The 18,811-nt window shown below is 34.6% G+C and overlaps 2 protein-coding genes and 1 long non-coding RNA gene across 5 annotated transcripts; 2 read left to right on the top strand and 1 right to left on the bottom strand.

The window, feature by feature from the left end:
* Positions 1–558: 558 nt before the first annotated feature.
* On the bottom strand, positions 559–3,005 carry LOC140805099 (probable serine/threonine-protein kinase PBL11). Its single transcript, XM_073161289.1, has 7 exons — positions 2,798–3,005; positions 2,479–2,682; positions 1,872–1,940; positions 1,723–1,791; positions 1,559–1,621; positions 1,150–1,472; positions 559–1,072 (listed from the first exon to the last, which is right to left on the bottom strand). Exons 1-7 carry the CDS (start codon positions 2,988–2,990, stop codon positions 647–649), a joined length of 1,347 nt encoding a protein of 448 aa, XP_073017390.1. The 5' UTR covers positions 2,991–3,005; the 3' UTR covers positions 559–646.
* A 1,269-nt stretch (positions 3,006–4,274) lies between these two features.
* Positions 4,275–5,813, top strand: LOC140804155 (uncharacterized). Its single transcript, XR_012112098.1, has 3 exons — positions 4,275–4,476; positions 4,848–4,910; positions 5,600–5,813. It is a non-coding gene; the product is annotated as an uncharacterized lncRNA (long non-coding RNA).
* Positions 5,814–8,991: 3,178 nt separating this feature from the next.
* Positions 8,992–12,601, top strand: LOC140805884 (uncharacterized). Of its 3 annotated transcripts, none has more exons than XM_073162240.1 (9): positions 8,992–9,151; positions 9,248–9,381; positions 10,078–10,147; positions 10,534–10,616; positions 10,806–10,844; positions 11,667–11,737; positions 11,948–12,062; positions 12,183–12,287; positions 12,439–12,601. In XM_073162240.1, exons 1-8 carry the CDS (start codon positions 9,100–9,102, stop codon positions 12,249–12,251), a joined length of 633 nt encoding a protein of 210 aa, XP_073018341.1. In that variant the 5' UTR covers positions 8,992–9,099; the 3' UTR covers positions 12,252–12,287; positions 12,439–12,601. The 3 variants fall into 3 exon arrangements, with proteins under 3 accessions (XP_073018341.1, XP_073018340.1, XP_073018342.1); XM_073162239.1 differs by having other exon boundaries at positions 12,183–12,288; positions 12,434–12,601; XM_073162241.1 differs by having other exon boundaries at positions 8,994–9,151; positions 9,263–9,381; positions 12,183–12,288; positions 12,434–12,601.
* The last annotated feature ends 6,210 nt before the right edge of the window (positions 12,602–18,811 follow it).

Genomic DNA, 18,811 nt, shown 5'->3' with positions numbered 1-18,811 from the left:
TTGAACAAGTGGACAAAAAAATGATTTCCTCATTGATAAATAAGAGTGGGTCTCATGTGATACCGTCTCACGGATCATAATTTGTGAAACGGGTCAACCTCACTCGTATTCACAATAAAAAGTAATAATCTTAGCATAAAAAATAATATATTTTCATGGATAACTCAAATAAGAGATATGTCTCATAAATACGACCCGTGAGACCGTCTCACACAAGTTTTTGCCGATAAATAAAGACTCTTTGCTATATTATAATAGTTCAGAACCTTATAATAACCTATCGAGGCCATGGTATAATTTTGGATTTGTCTAAAATAACTTATAGTGTGATGTATTTGATGAAGTACATAAATGAATACTTCTTTTTCATTACTCAAAATAATTTTTTGATTCTGTAATGTCAAACAATCTGTGAAAATTATGATCTTTGTTCTTTAACATTAAGCGTCATTTATAGCAAAATACTTTAAAACGATAAATATATCACATTCACGTGATTAATAATATTCGTATATTATGTTACACGTACACGGGGCACGTATTCGTCATCGACTAAATATTAGTGCAGTCATAATTAAGCTTGCTCGGAATATATTGATTTGATCCGGATAGGATCTTCCTCAAGTTTCTAAAAAATTTCCGCTACTTATCCATCAAACGCTAGTCTCTGTCCCTCCTCATCCATGCTCATACTCGTTTCCAAACATCTCAAACTAGCACTTTGAAAAATGAGGCTATCCACATCTACGTGAAACCTTTGAAGTCCAATGCCATCTATGCTTACAATGCTTTGAGAATACTCACAATCAATTGTTGATTGATTACTCCTCAATCTCGGAGGAGGATCCATTGCAAGATTCTGCTCGGGCGATAAATGGTCTTGGAGATTGAGGTTGGCTTCAAGTTCTTGCCACACTTGACTCATTGTCGGCCTTTCTTTGGGTTCTTTCGCCACACATTTTAGCCCAAGTTGTCCCATTTTGAGCATCACATCCATGTTGCAATATCCCTCAAGTAAAAGGTTGGCGTCCAAGATTTCCTCAATGTTTCCTTTCTCAATACTAGGCCTTACCTGCATTCATCAAACACACAAATTTATTCGACGCGAAATTCATAAATATAAGTACATATTCATACATTTGAACTCACCCGATCAATAATATGAGACTTGATATGAGTCCCGGTAGACTCTACCGCAGGTCTAGCAACAACAAGTTGCAGAAGTATGACCCCGAAGCTATACACATCCGTGAATGGAGTCAAATGAAAACTCGAACAATAAGCCGGGTCGAGATATCCCGGGGTACCTTTGACCAAACTGCTCACGTGTGATTGATCTCCGACCGGACCTGATCTGACCAGACCGAAATCTGATACTTTGGCCTCGAATCTGTCGCTAATCAATATGTTACTCGGCTTTATGTCGCGATGGATAATACCCGGTTTTACCTCCTCGTGTAAGTGCGCGATCCCTACTAGTACACATCATGGAAGACGAAATTTAAAAAATGAATTTGTATGAAATTTATATTAATAGATTTAAATACTAATTTCTTACCTTTGGCAGCTCCGATTGCTATATCTACTCTTTGCCTCCAAGTTAAGCTTCTTCCTCCCCTCCCTAACTCGGTGTGATTATTACAAGATTTTCATAAATTTCTTTTTCAAGTGTGATTAATATTCATTTTAAAAACGTTGTACATATACATTATTATGACCTACCCATTATGTAGTCAAGTAATGAACCATTGCTCACGTATTCATAGACCAATATTTTAGCTGCCTTTGGCCCTATTTAAAGAAATCCCCGACGTCATGCAGGAGTTTAATTCTATTACAAAAAATCAAATTCGATTTCGATAATCACTCACCATTTTCTTCGCAGAAACCCACGAGTCTCACTGTGTTGTTGTGCTTCACTTTTGACAGCAATCTCACCTCTGCTTCCAAATAAATATAATAAACAAGAATTTATTTCAAGAAACAAAATAAACCAAATTAAGTATCGTGTAATTCTTTAATCAAAGTTCACTTAAATCTTACATTGTCAAGTCTATATGACACTAGTTTAAATTGTTGGATCGTATAGTACAATGACTTTTAGTTTTGAGTGAGTCTCATGTGACAGCGTCTCACGGATCTTAATCTGTGAGACGGGTCAAGCTTACCCATATTCACAATAAAAAGTAATACTATTAGCATAAAAAGTAATATTTTTTTATGGATGACCCAAATAATAGATCCATCTCACAAATACGACCCGTGAGACCGTCTCACACAAGTTTTTGCCTTTAGGTTTTAGACTTGGTCCAACTACTGACATGATATCGAAAAATACTAACAAATGTCACGTCGTAATCAGATCAAAATAGACAAAAGAATAAATTTTGTGCTAGAAACAATTAATATATCAAAACCTAAAATTGAGGAAATTAATAGACTAAAACAATATTTTCCGCCAAAAAAATATGGGATTACCATTTCTGAATTCTTCGGTGGTAGTATATGATTCTGCGAGGGGCTTCTTGATTGCAAGAATCTCATTAACACCAAAAGTTCCGCAATAAACATTGCTAAACGCACCGTTACCAACTAAGAATTCTTCACTAAAATTGTGGGTCGCCTTTCGTAATTCTTCCAACCGAAAACGTCTTAAATTCAATTTCTCTGCATCTAGTCTTCCTGATTTCATCACCATTCCAAGTTAGCTTCGTCAAAATTTAATAACACTTGAATATATATAGTTGATGAACTTGAATTTCGTCCAAAAATTCACTAAATCGATCCATATATTTACCTCGTCTTCTCCCGCACAATAGGAAACTTGGAGCGAGCTTCCTTCTGAAACAGAAACAAAGCCAGCCAACTACGAATACTAATACAATTGCGACGGTGATTCCGCCGTATAAATGTCCATTTCTGGACTCGGTTTTATGGTTTTGCAATCTTGGAAGCGTTGAAACTGGTGAAAATGCTTCTCTATTCTCCATTTGTATTTTCAAAGTTCAAATGCTTTAACTTCAAGTGGGTAGCACTAGCACACACACATATATATATATTTATAATATACTATTTTTCTTGATTCAAACTCAAAGGATCGTAAAAGGATATGGGATTACAGGAAAAGTAGGGAACTTAATAATGCATGAAACCAAAATTTAATGCATGAATTAGCTAGCCGGCCTTTAACGTAGTACTGCTGTTATTATTATTATTATTATTTCATGTTCTGCTTGTTGGCATAAACAGGACTTGGTCTTTTAATCAGGCGGCACAATTAGCCAAACAGGACATGTTAGCTGCGAGATGGATGATGCTGTTGGATATTTTTGCTCTTATTTTAATGTTACTCGACGATGACAGGCAACTATAATAATCCAACGTTTTTGTTTTCTGTTTTCGTCTGACCAGGTTTACTTGATATGGACATCGTACCAAATATGTGTGTCGGAGTTTTTTTTTATATTACGTGCATGATCACTTAAATTCTTATTTAGAAAAATTTGTATTTTGATCTTATATATTTACGTTTGTGTTAGTTAATAATCTTTTATAAATTTCCAAGAAAGGATCTCATGTTATATATCTTTCACATATCAAGTGTTAGCTTTTTATTCCTTGGTTTTGGTAGTGTGTCACTTTTGCCAAGATAAACCCTATTACACTTTTATAAATAAAGTCCTATTAATATAATGCATTTTAGTTTTTATTACTTCGTGGCCTCTCATAAAGATGGCTTTGCTCTATAAAAGGATTTATTTATTTAACAAATTGTGGTATAAAGAACTATAGAAAATAATTATTTATATGAATGTGGCATCATATTGAGACAACCACCACTCGTGTCAGTCACATTTATATTAATGTTATTGTTAGTTCGAAAAAAAAAATTTATGGAAACATTAGAATCATTAAAGGAAAAGGATAAAAAAATATTCTTGGATTTTTGACATTATTGTTAACGGCATTTAGTTAGAGATGATTTAAAATTAATTTCACTGTCCAACTTATATAATATTGTTTTATTAATCCTGACTGAAAATTAAAGGCTAACTTATATAATATTGTTTTATTAATCCTGACTGAAAATTTGTAAGGTCCGAGATTATAGAAATGATATTATTTTAAACCGAGATTATTGAATTAGAGAATTATGGAGTGTTGAATTATATTCCAAGATGTTTGAACTTATTTAGGATTGAAATTGAATCGAAAAGATTGAATAGGGGCCGATTTGCAAATAGTGAAAAGTTGAGGGACTAAAGTGCAAATATGGAAATTTGAGTGGGACACTTGTCTTCACCATGCATGGGGACACTTTGATTCCTTCAAATTCAGAACAAGAACCGAGAATTCCAGAGCAAAGTTTCCTCAAGTTTCTTCGTACCATAGATTTGTGATTTTGGCAAATCCGTCTATCAGAATTTAAATCCGGACACGGTACCGTACTCCTCTCGACACGAGCTACAACTGGGCGTAAGTTTCATTGAGTTTTATTATCATTTGAAATTATGATGTTGTTGGAATTGAATATATTTCATATATAGTGTTCTTGATATACTAGACACCGTAGAATCGAAGTCAGAATGAAGAAGGGATTGATTCTGGAATTATTATGATTTTCTGATTATATTGATTGGGAATTGAATAGATTTGAGTTATGGATTGATTACAAATTGTATCGAATATGGGTTATGATTTGTAATTAATATCTGGTGATATGGCATTGACGGGAATACTGAGATTGTGCCGTTATGCCGCTGATTTGAGTTAATTCAGATTAATCAGATTCAGAGTTGAATCGAGAATAAAATATTGATATTATGATTCTTGATATATCGTTTCAGATTTACAGAGACAGTCTTGAGTTCAGAACTTTGATTGCTTTAGACCGAGACTATAAACGAAAGGTATAAGTCAATGTGGTACTGGGAGATCGACTTGAGTCAGCTTAGACTTGAGTTTCCCTAAATCACATACTTTACTTTATTGCATTGATATTGCATTGATTTGATGGATATACTTGTTCTCTTGATTTATAGATAGCAGGTATCAGACGAGAAATCTTGTGACAGAAGTGCCTGATAGTGGTGGGATCGCCACGGGCACATTGCACGATGTCACAGGACAGTGTAGACATCTTGGGACGGAAGTGCCTGACAGTGGCGGGATCGCCACGGGCACATTGCACGATGTCTCAAGATGGGATATTAGCGATAGAGCTACAGTCCATGACGGTTAGGTCAGGACACCGAATGTTGGTTATATCGAGTAAATAGGATTGGAATTCTTCTATTACGGAATTCGATATAGGAACACCATATTTGGTTATATCGAGTAATAGGAACAGAGTTCCTTATATTACGGAATTCGATATAGGAATACCACATTTGGAAACCGGGATCCCTAGACTAGGATTGAGTCTAGTCTGTCGACAGTCTATGATTGTTTATGTTCAGATTTTGATACATATATCTGTTACCTGATTACATGCTTTATATTTGTTTATATGATTGCATGTTTCGTTGATTTATACTGAGATTTATTCTCACCGGAGTTATCCGGCTGTTGTCTTGTCTGTATGTGTACATGACAACAGGTGGGACATGATCAGGGTCCAGAAGATGAGGAGAGATCGTGATAGAGTGGAGACTTCGGACTTGGATGTATATAGGGTTTTGACACTTGATATTTAGATGTTGAACCTTAGTTTTACTGATTTGTAGACGATACAGGACTTGTACTTTATTTTATACTGAGTTGTATATTAGTTGATTTCACTACGTTCCGCATTTTTAAAAATAAAAATAAAAAAAAATTTAGACCCTGTTTTATAATTGATTAATTAGTCCCAACGATGATTAAGAACTTGATTAGCGTCCGGTCCTCACAAAATTAAAGGCTAACTTATATAATATTGTTTTATTAATCCTGACTGAAAATTAAAGGCTACTTCCATGTGTACGTCTCGTAATCAATCATCTTTCTCATGCATGTGAATGAACAAATATATAGACACACGCGTATACATATAGGTGTTTACTTATTTATTTATAATATGGTGTATGTTTTCATGTGTCTATTATGTATATTTGTACATATATACATGTGTGAGTATGTGCAGGACCGATCCTAGTAATTTTTGGATATGATTCTAATTTAAAAAAAAAACGCTAGTAAATCATAATGTGTGTTCATTTTTTTTAGTTCCATAATAGCCGTTTCGAATTAGATCAAAACATTAAAGATAATATTAAAAAAATCAAACAATACACAACAATCAAAATATTTCTATTATAATTAAATAATAAAATCAAAAATGTCTAAAACGATCACTAAAAAATATAATGTATGACAGTGTTAAAGCTAAAGACATTAATGTATGATCATGTTGTTCAACAATTTCTTTTTCTATTTATAACACACTCAATCAATTCAATATTTATTTTGACATGGTTGATCGGAGAAAAGTTTCGATTAACTTTAATTTTAAGAAACTTCGTTCTATACTTGTTATTATAAACGGGACAATTAACAAGATTTATAAGTAATATGAGCTTTTGGGAAACACTCATCTACTTTCTTAAGGTAATTAATTTATTACATCAATTGCAGATTTTACTTCTCTTGTTAATGAACACTTTAAGAATGTCAACTCCACAAATAAATCATCTTCGTTAATATAAGAACAACTCTTATTAGTCAGAGAATAAGTTTTATATTGTGTCAATTTACTGTAATATATAATAAATTTAGGGAAAAAAAAAAGTTTTTGTTTATACTTGACCCAAGAAAAATAAATTTATATTGGAAAAAAGTTATCAAGATGCTCAAGATTAATAAATTTACCAAGAAAAAATAAATAATAATAATAAAAAGTTTAGATTGAGCCCAAAAATAAATTTTTGTGATACGTAAGGAAAAAACTCACTAATAATAAATTTATATTACATCAATTTACGCTATTATATATATATTATATATATATATATATATATATATATATATATATATATATATATATATATATATATATTTCGAAATTTTGAATCTCTGAAAATAATAGATCATCCGAGTCAGACAACTCTCAAGCCTCTTAAGAGCACCCGCATTGGTGGGTGTTATAATTTGAATCAAATATTACACAAAACATTAAAAATGTAATTAATTAATATGTTAGTTATTCGTACTTAAGGCTATGTTCCCAACATGCAGGTACGATGTTTTCTTTTTCAATTTTGATTTTTGATTGAGATATCTATTTTTTCCTCTTTATTTAGCTTCAATAATTGATTTTGATGTTTTCAGAAAACTATGGTAGAGACTTTCTTGCCATGACAAATTGTTTCGAGTGCTATTTTCATTTTCTAAGACAGTCGCTTGGAATGTCACATAAATATTTGCTCACTATTTAAGGAGACACGTTTTATATTTCCGGATGATATCTTATAGTTTCGAATTCGAAAGGGTATCTTAATTCATCAAATTTTTTAAGTGTCTCCTTTCGATGAATGACCGAAATGAGACACTTTAAGAAATGAATATTACTGATATTTTTAGACGAAAGAATTGCTTTCCTGTAAAAACTTTGAAACAAATGTGTTATGATGTCCTATATTTAATTTTTGTAAGTGTAAGCTTGAGTTCTATGAACATTAACAATCTAATTTTTAAAAAAAAAATATATTTGTCATTCTCTTGGGATCAAAGATGTTTTATGTTACATTATTCTTATCTTTGAGGCGTGACCAAACTCGTAATTATCTCTCTTAAAATCATAAATATATCTACATGCCTAGAAACTACACTAGTTGGAAATCAAATTCATTGGATTATATGCAATGATTTATGTATAGAGGTTATGAACCTTGTATAAAAACCTTATTAAATAAATTAAATGAGTTAAACGCTTATCAAGTATTAATAATGACTTCATTCCACCACCCAAAATAAATACCTACATTTGAATCATTGCGATAAACATTTGCTGTGAATAAATTAATGAATTGAGTCCAATTAGCTGAACTCAGAGCTACAGCATTTGGAGCTGTATCTTATATGGACATCGATGAACACAGATTCAAGAGAGATTTTCTTTTCTGTTATGATTAAAACTAAGCAGCTTTTGTACATGCTTCACATATTTTGACTCATTTCCCCTTGTAAACCACAGACGAAGAAGTGTGAAAGATGGTTCTATGACATAAAAGTACGGTATAATAAAATTAAATTACTATGTTGTGTGCAGTGTTTTGACATCTAACATAACATATAACGAAATATTTTAACATACAAAATTTTACGTAAATAAAATAAGACACACGTAATTATACACAAATGTGTTCACTTGTGTGGTGTCTCATAACAAAATATTCACTTAAAAACTTATAAGTTTACAAAATCAATACTAGTGAATAAAAAAAATTTAACTCCCTTAACAGAGTAAGGGTGCAAAGTGCATCCAAAACACTCATCAAACTAAACCAAAACTACGGATATAACTCTAATGAAGTCAATTTTTTTTTATGAACAACACACTAAACTGTAAAGTGATTAGGTGTTGTGTCTTCAACACTTTATGAAAACACAACAATATGTCTTGACTTGTGCAATTGACATTTTCGATGTAAATCTTCAATTCTCGTGCTTGTTCATGCGGCGTCTCTCCTCTCTTGCCATCCACGTTTCACATTATTTTCTTTTGCCTTAGAGTTTATTCCATGAAAAAAGAAAATTAAAATAGATGGAAACAAAAATTTTATTAGAAAATAATTTTTTTAAAAACATTATGATCATATCTATAATTCTTATCATAAATTTCTATGGTTTATAAAAATAAAACTCAATGATTTATCAATAAACACATGAAAAGAAAATTTTTAATGAGGAATAAATCATATTCCTTTCAAATTGACGCTGACTCTAAAAAATCTCGCGAAATTTTTTTATGTTAAATAGTAAGAAATCGGAAAATTTTAATTTCCATCGGCACAAGCGAAAGGGTATGACGGTCACTTAATGGCCTGGTCCGATTCAACGCTGTTCATTTCTTAGCCACACAACGGGGAATAAATAACAAAACTTTTCGCCTGAATTTATATGATAATAGTCATGGGAAGCGCTCTGTTGCATGGTTCTTCTTGCTTGATTAGTGAGCCTCTTGCACTCTCCAATGATACGGAACCATGGTTTCGTTTCCCTTTTTATCATTTGACTCGTGTTTCGAATTTACTTGATGAATTGATAGCTGCTTTTGTGGCAGATTTTGGTAAAGTGGGTGTTCTTGGGAGGAATTTCCGGAGTTCATTTTGTGGCAAATATTCAATCTTGATCAGAAACACTGGCGCAGCATCAACTAGGCGTGCCACCGTTACTTCTGTTGTACACGTTTCTCTGTCTTTTCTGTGATTTGATTACCACCTATTGCGGAGTTCAAAATAAAATTACTGATAAAGTGCTAGCATTATCTTGAAATAGTAAATACATAGAGATTATCTCAATTTTTTGAGCATCTGCTTTTAAAACTTCATTAGTTCCCCCTTATTCCGTTGGCCGCTTGCAGTAATTTCGTCGGAATAAGAGGCTATTTTTGCGTTGTTTAAGTTTGAAATTTGCATTTAAAGTGGGTATCATGTGAGACCGTCTCACGGATCCTAATCTGTAACACGGATCAGACTTACCCATATTTACAATAAAAAGTAATACTCTTAGCATGAAAAATAATATTTTTTCATGGATGACCCAAATAAGAGATCCGTCTCACAAATACGACCTGTGAGACCGTCTCACACAAATTTTTGCCCAACATTTAAGAAAAATTGGAAGTGAAATTTAAGTTTTTTCACTTTCATACTTCCTTCTCATTAGAATGTGCCTGGTAATCATTTGTTTTCATATGGTTGGTGCATGAATCCAATAATTATGTTAACTGGGAAAAGGTATATCTTACAGATTATGCTTGAAACTTGAAGTTTTAAAATTTGAGTGTAATGCCATTCACCTCATTGTGTACTGGAGATCATACTTTGATGCAGTAACTACGCAGTGTAGCTTTAACGTCTTTTTTTTGTTTCACAGATTGGAAAGAAAGTTACGAAAGATACCATCATTCCTGACCCTGATTACCGTATTCCAGTTGTACTTCTTGGTGCGTATAGATGCTAAGAAAATGTCATGCAACCAAACTGCAAACATTTTATTTTGTTTCATTGTTCATGAAATGATCATCGAGACTCTTCCCAATGTTGGTATGGTTGTATAATGATGATTTGCAATACTTGGCACTATAATTTTAGTTCGTTTGTAGTCATGGCCCTTGGGATGCATCTTGCTATGCCACATAATATGAGATGAACATTGACTGTTGGAGATGGGGTGAACACAGGAAGTAATCAAGGGGACTGAGGGGATCCACTTCTAAACTTGCTTTTTTTCTATAATTTTTTTTTATCTTATTTGTCATTGTCCACACATATTTACATATAAAACATCAGAGAGCTGAAATAATGACTATTTGAATTTTTCGTTTGATAGGAGCGGCTGGTGGTTTTGTATTTGCGGATAATTTAGCTGCCGCAGTCCCCATTGGTCTTCTTGGATTACTCCTTTTAGTTCAGGTAATATGGAGGTTTATGCATGACATTTCTAAGAGTCACGGATAAAGTATCAATAGCTTGTCATGTTGGGGTACCGTTATGAAGCAGATATAGATGTGATTCTTCATATAGTTTGAGAATGCAACTTTGACTATCGCTATGTACGGAATATTGCAGTAACATTCAAATGATTTTATATATTTGTTTCAGGCAACAAGGGTGAGATTTGTCTTTGATGAAGAGTCCCTGGTTTGTTTACTAATCTCTTCTCTAATGCATTTGATGCAAACATTGAAGCAACTCAATTATGCATTAGTTTAGGCTCGTAACCTTATAATGATTATGGAATGACTGATTGAGAATTCCTCTTATCCTTAGTGTAATGTAACTTGTACACCGACTATTGTTCGGCGATCCATCAAATTTGTAGTAGAACTTCATACTATTATGCTTACCATTGAGGCAGTAATGGTAATTTTCAGGATGATGTCACAGCGGTATAAACTTCAGTTTGATAGGATACCAGCATACTTGTGCATCAAAATGATTTTCAATCCTTTTGGTCGACCATGTATTGACGGCAATAAGAGCTTACATCAAAAAATTAAAACTAAAAAAGTAGTGTTTGGTTTCCGAACTAGTTATTTCTGAAATTTTAAAATTTCAGAAATTAGATTAAATTGTTTGGATAAATATAGATTATTGAAGATAGAAACAAAATAACATAGGTCATTGAAGATAGGAAAAAAATATAGAGCAGAAATGTATGGAAGTTTAGATCTTATGAGATTTCAGCACCATATTTTAAATATTTATAAATCCTTCTAAAAGACTAAAACTAATATTTGTAAATATCTTGTAAACAAGTAACTATCTTATACAATATTTTGAACAACTGACAGGACCACAAGTTAGAGGAAGCAGGCTCTCAGTGACCTTTTCCATGCTGCAATATGTTCTTAAGTTTTACTTACTATAGCATGACTAAGTAGAATGCTCTTTTACATCTTGATCACACGGAACTCATTTATGCCGAAGTTCAATAAATAATTCCAAGAAACCTGATCACAGGAGGTAAAAATTGGAGACCAGCTCGAGGAATCAGGTGAAAATGCTTTCGTGGGTGGAAAAAACAGGTGGAAGTAAGTGTGAGCTTTTATTCTTTATTATTACGTACCGAGTTGTGGTTAAGAAACGGGGTTGTACAGTTGGATAGACAATTTCCGGTATCAAAAGACCTGAATTTTAGAGTGCTTACATGGTTTTTGACACAACTTTAAAATCCAAAGGGCCTGTGAGTGATCATATAAGCTGGTGTAACTATTTATTATCATTATTACGTGATCTGTCAGATATTCAACATTTGTGAACTGGGAGCTGTGGTGGCCTTCTTTTCCAATATTAGTTTATTTTAAGGAGACGCAGACAAAGCCAGAAGGACAAATTCACTTTTTCCCAGTAATTTTTGTAAGTGTCAACCACCTTGAAACCTGAGTATCATCTACCTGTTTTACTTCCGTGATCAAATTCTTGGTAGTGTACTGATAAAACCCATTTATCCTTGTTTCCTTTTATTGTTTCATGTAGAATGGCAAGCAACTCTATGATGTTATGGTAGAGCGATGTGGTTCTTCGAAAACCAGCGGCCCTAAATAGTGGCAACGACTAATGTTCGAGCCCGTGATGAATTAGGTGTGCACTCGTTCTTTTGCATTTAGTAATTCCATATACGGCTTCATTTTTCTTTGTTGTTTGCATGGTTATTTGGTAAGATAACTCTGATATGGATAGTATCTTGAATTTAGTCAAGACGACGCTAATAATGTATTTTTTGCATGAGAAGCCGAAATCCAAAGGTTGTTTATGGAGGGAGGCTCAGTTTCATGGACAAATTGCAATGTAAGATCAACTGTCGCTTGTGTCTAATTTCTATTTTCATTGTATTAAGGAAGCATGTTGCATCTGAACAAACTTTTACAGCAATTGAAATCACTGATCATTTGTCATTGCCATCTCTCTGTGTTTGTGAATAGCTAGAAGGAACAAAATCGGGGGTGAGTCAAAGCAATTGTTTCTTTAACTTCCTTTTATAAAAAATAAAAAATAAATCCCAACTTATATTGAATTTTTTTAGAAATATTTATCTTCTGGACTTTCAAAATATATTAAATTGTTCTATCAAGAGTAAAACTTGGATCCGACCCTCGAAATTTCAGGCTAAAAGAATCAACTTTTCCGGCAAGATAATAATATTCAATGGTCTTCGAGAATTACTAATGTCAAAACCGTAATCACTTTTTACTCAGAAAAAAGAGTTCGGATCTCTATGCAATTTAAACAATCATTTATTCGCTTATAATAAACGCAGCAATTAGTATTTTCGAGCAAAAAAACATTAACCCGTCCAAAATGGGTTTATTTCATCCTACCTATGCGGGCACTGCCCCATGATAGGATGGATGGCCAAGATTTGTCCATGCATATGTAGGACCCACTTTTTTTTTGAAATGGTATGTTTGGCAAGATCTTGGCCATCCATCCTCTCATGGAGGCAATGCCCACATAAAATGTCAAAAGAGCATAAATGTCATAATGTCGGGATTCACTCTCAATAGGAATAGCAATTAATATTCTTTACCATTAAAGGATAAGAACCGGAAAAAATAGAATAACAAAGGGTTACTCATGACTAATATTTTTCGTAGTCTCAAATTCATATGATGTTTCATCCACATGGAATATTGTATTCACTGAATATCTAACGACTATCATTGATTAAAATATGTGGAGTCTATGTTTAACTCCATATAATTTTTTTTCGATGGAATGAAGTCATTGTATTTATTACAAAAATAATGTCATTGAGATAAATTGAATTGAACTGCTATCTGTTGGAATTTTGGTGCTTAATGAATGAAAATTAAGCAAGTAAATCAATGTGTTTGATTTGGAAAAATTCGAAAAGAAAAAACGAAGCTTAATGAACGAATATTAAGTTCGATTGTTCTGAATAAAACTCGAAAAAGTTCATCATATGTTGAAAGAACATAAATCGAGTACTCGGAACGTGTAAGGGACGAAAAAGAAAAAAAAAAAAAAAGAGGCTCAGTGAACAGTGTCATGCGCGCGGCCGCGCGCCTGTCGTCTCGACAGGCGCTGCCGAGCACTGCTCGGCAACGTGCGCACGGACGCGTCCCTTCGAAATTTTTCTGACATTTTTTCATTCATTTGGCATTGTTTGATGCTTGTGATCAGTTACAAGTGCCAAGGGACACCCCTATGATTGAAAGATCATGTCTCTTACATGGAAAACATTAAATGCATGATTATTTGAAAATCAAAACAACTTTTTATCATAACATCATATGCATATTGTCTTCTTCCTTTCTTCAACAAGAGAGATTTCATCCATTTCTTTGTGAAAGAACTTGAATATTTGAGTGCTCATTATTCAAGTGTTGTAGTTGTATCTTGGGAGAAGATTGTCACAAACTCTAGCACATTGTGAGGGCAAATTCTTCTTAAGGAGAAAGTGTTCAACACTTGCCTCTACAAAGTTATTTCCATTGTTTTCTTCTTGTTTCTCCCTCATATTTGAATACCCCAAACAACAATCTTAAGAAGAATTTTGGTATTTTGATCATTTGCAAGAAGAACTTCAATGGCATCTTCATCTACAACACCACATACAACCATTGCACAAGGAGAGAAACCGGAGAAATTTTCTGGTGCGCACTTCAAAAGATGGCAACAAAAGATGTTTTTCTATCTCACAACCTTGAGTTTGTCAAGGTTCTTGAAGGAGGATCCTCCCACCGTTGCTGAAAACGAGACAGACACCAACATGAGGGCCGCTTTGGATGCTTGGAACCAAAGTGATTTCTTGTGCAAGAACTACATCATCAATGGACTTGACAATGCATTGTACAATGTGTATTGTCAAGTCAAGACCGCCAAGGAACTATGGGATATGCTTGATAAGAAATACAGGGCGGAGGATGCGGGCTTGAAGAAGTTCATTGTTGGGAGATTTCTAGACTTCAAGATGATAGACTCAAAATCTGTGATGAGTCAAGTGCAAGAACTACAACTTATCTTGCACGAGATTCATGCGGAAGGAATGAGTCTAAGTGAGTCCTTCCAAGTTGCTGCGTTGATCGAGAAACTCCCTCCGTTGTGGAAGGATTTCAAGAATTACTTGAAGCACAAAAGAAAGGAGATGAGATTGGAGGATCTCATTGTGAGATTGAGGATAGAAGAGGACAACAAGAGCACCGAGGCCAAGGCAAGTAAGATGGCACCAAGGGTGAACATTGTTGAATCAAGTTCTCAAGGGAAGAAAAGGAAGTTTGAAAAGCAACCACAACAAGGCCAACAACTATCAAACAAGAAGAAGTTCAAAGGCACTTGTTATAACTGCGGAAAACCGAATCACATGGCGAAGGATTGTAGGAAGCCAAAGAAGGGAAATCCTCAAGCCAACGTAGTTCAAGAAAGGTCGGTACCATTTGATTTTTCTGAACTTAATCTATCTGCAGTTATTTTAGAAGCCAATTTGGTGGAAAACTCCACTGAATGGTGGGTTGATACGGGAGCAACTCGACACATATGCTCCAACAAAAGGATGTTCTCCACATACACTCCATCGACCGGGAGAAAACTTTACATGGGGAACTCCGCTACATCTGAGGTGGTGGGCACCGGCAATGTCGTACTGAAGATGACATCGGGTTTGCAAGTAACCCTTGTTGATGTACTTCATGTACCAGACATAAGAAAGAACCTCGTGTCGGGGTCTTTGTTGGTCAAACATGGGTTTAGACTAGTATTTGAGTCTAACAAGGTTGTATTGACAAAGAATGGTCATTTTATTGGAAAAGGATATCTCGACGAGAACCTTTTCAAGTTGAATGTAATGGCTATAAGCCAAAGTGTTGTTGAAAGTAATAAAGACAAGAGTTCTATTTACTTGCTTGAGTGTTCTTATTTATGGCATGTTCGTTTAGGACACGTAAATTTTAATACCTTGCAACGTTTAATGAAACTTGAATTATTGCCTAAACACAACGTCGATCCAACACACAAATGCGAGATATGTGTTGAAGCAAAAATGACCAAAGCGCCTTACCACTCGATTGAAAGATGTACAACTCCTCTAGAATTAATACACACCGATCTTGGTGATTTAAAATTTGTACAAACTAGAGGAGAGAAAAGATACTACGTGACATTCATTGATGATAATACAAGGTACTGTTACGTATATCTTTTGAGGTCGAAAGATGAAGCTCTTGAAGCATTCAAATGTTATAAGACCGAAGTTGAGAATCAACTAGGCAAACAAATAAAGAGAGTTCGAAGCGATAGAGGGGGCGAATACGGATCACCGTTTGATGAATTCTGCACATCTGTGGGTATAATTCATGAAACGACTGCTCCTTATTCACCACAATCGAATGTCATTGCCGAAAGAAAGAATCGAACTCTGAAAGATATGATGAATGCTATGTTAATAAGTTCAGGACTACCCCAAAACTTGTGGGGAGAAGCAATATTATCGGCTAATTACGTCCTGAACAAGATACCCCACAAGAAAAATGACAAGTCACCTTATGAATTGTGAAAAGGTCACAAACTTTCCTACAAGTACCTTAAAGTGTGGGGGTGTCTAGCTAAGGTAGAAATACCAAAGCCTAAACAAGAGCGAATTGGACCAAAGACGGTCGACTGCATATTCATCGGATATGCACATAATAGTAGTGCCTATAGGTTTATAGTGCACAAATCTGAAAATACAGAAATGAATACGGGCATGACAATTGAGTCAAGAAATGCAGTATTCTTTGAAAATATATTTCCTTGTAAAGAAAGGAAAGAAAATGGTTCTAGCAAGCGAAAACTTGAGATGGGGCATGAAGGTCAAGTACCTACACATGATCCAACTCTAAATGAAAATGCTATACCATTGGAAGACTCTTCAAAAGAGCAAGAGCCACGAAGAAGCAAAAGGGCTAGAATCTCAAAGTCCTTTGGTCCAGACTTCCATACTTTTATGTTGGAGAATGAACCAAAGAACATACAAGATACTCTTGCAAGCCCTGACGCTCCTTATTGGAAAGAAGTCATCAACTCTGAAATGGATTCCATTTTGCAAAACCATACTTGGGAACTAGTGGATCTTCCACCAGGTACCAAGCCATTGGGATGCAAATGGATATTGAAAAAGAAAATGAGAGTTGATGGAAGTATTGAAAAATACAAAGCCAGGCTTGTGGCCAAAGGCTATAGACAAAGAGAAGGTCATGATTTCTTCGACACGTATTCACCAGTTTCAAGAATAACATCCATTCGTGTACTCATTGCTATTGCAGCTTTGCATAACTTTGAGATACATCAAATGGATGTCAAAACGACATTCTTAAATGGTGAACTTGAAGAAGAAATATACATGGATCAACCTGAAGGCTTTGTTGTTAAAGGACAAGAAAGAAAAGTCTGTCGTTTAATTAAGTCTCTATATGGACTTAAACAAGCGCCCAAGCAATGGCACGAAAAATTTGACAAAGTGGTATTGTCAAATAGATTTAAGATTAATGAGTGTGACAAATGTGTTTACATTAAAGGCACTCGAGAATCTTATGTGATGGTATGTCTATATGTGGATGACATGCTAATAATGTGGAATAACCAAGAGTTGATTAAGGGTACAAAGAAAATGTTGACAAAACATTTTGATATGAAAGATATGGGTATTGCTGATGTAATTCTAGGGATTAAAATCTTTAGAACTCCAGAAGCAATAGTCCTATCTCAATCTCATTATGTAGAAACAGTGTTAAAGAAGTTTAACGCTTATGACTCTACCCCAGTAAAAACGCCTTTAGACGTGAATGTCCATTTGGCGAAGAATCGTGGAAAACCAGTTTCCCAACTGGAATACTCCAAAATTTTTGGAAGCCTTATGTACATCACTAATTGTACTAGACCTGACATTGCTTGTGCGGTTAACAAGCTAAGTCGGTTTACAAGTAATCCTAATGATGTACATTGGAAGGCGTTGACAAGGGTGCTTAGATATTTAAAGCACACCTCAGAATATGGACTACATTTCACAAAGTATCCAGCAGTACTTGAAGGATACTGTGATGCAAATTGGATTTCTGACACCAATGACTCCAAATCCACTAGTGGCTATGTATTTAGCATTGGTGGAGGAGCAGTCTCTTGGAGGTCAACGAAACAAACTTGCATTGCAAGATCTACTATGGAATCAGAGTTCATAGCGCTAGATAAAGCTGCAGAAGAAGCTGAGTGGCTGCGCAACTTTCTAGAGGACATTCCATGTTGGATAAGTCCAGTGCCAGCAATCATGATACATTGCGACAGTCAGTCGGCAATTGCAAGGGCACAAAACAGTATGTATAATGGCAAGTCTCGACACATTCGTCGAAGACATAATACTGTGCGACAGTTGATCTCTAATGGAGTTATATCTGTTGATTATATTAAATCAAAGGATAACTTAGCGGATCCGCTTACAAAAGCATTAAATAGAGATCAAATGTACTGTCTGTCAAGAGGAATGAGTTTAAAACCTACCAAATAAAGTTTTCATAGTGGCAACCCAACCTTGTAGATTGGAGATCCCAAGATCTTGGTTCAATGGGACAACTAAATTATGAGAACTTGAGAAATCACTCCTCATTCCTAAGACGATGAGTGAAGTTGCCTACAAAGGTAGTGAGGTTAAGTATTGTACTTTTAATGATTCCGTAGCTTACAAAAGCGGGGTAAGTAGGATACCCTTTTTCAAGGAGATCACCTATGTACGTGTGAGGACGGGCCGCCTCGATGAAACACGTATGAAGCCAATATGTGTTCCATGATCAAAACGGACACAACCGATAACACAAAATGGAAATGGAAGAAAGGTTATCATGTGGGTACAATTGTCTGGGTTTACATGAACCGCCAAGAAGTTCAAGACATCACGTTCACTTCGTGGCCTAGTAAATCCGATTGTATTCCACTAGGGCAGGTTCAAAGCCAAAAGCTACCTCTCCTGATGTGATAATTTTTCGTATATACTCTCTCTTATGTATCACGAGCATTCATGCATTAATTTCATTCATTTGGGGGATTGTTGGAATTTTGGTGCTTAATGAATGAAAATTAAGCAAGTAAATCAATGTGTTTGATTTGGAAAAATTCGAAAA

The sequence above is a fragment of the Primulina eburnea genome, chromosome 11 (genome assembly GCF_022965805.1).
Source record: "Primulina eburnea isolate SZY01 chromosome 11, ASM2296580v1, whole genome shotgun sequence".
Taxonomy (NCBI): Eukaryota; Viridiplantae; Streptophyta; class Magnoliopsida; order Lamiales; family Gesneriaceae; genus Primulina; species Primulina eburnea.
This window is presented reverse-complemented; position numbering and strand designations above follow the sequence as displayed.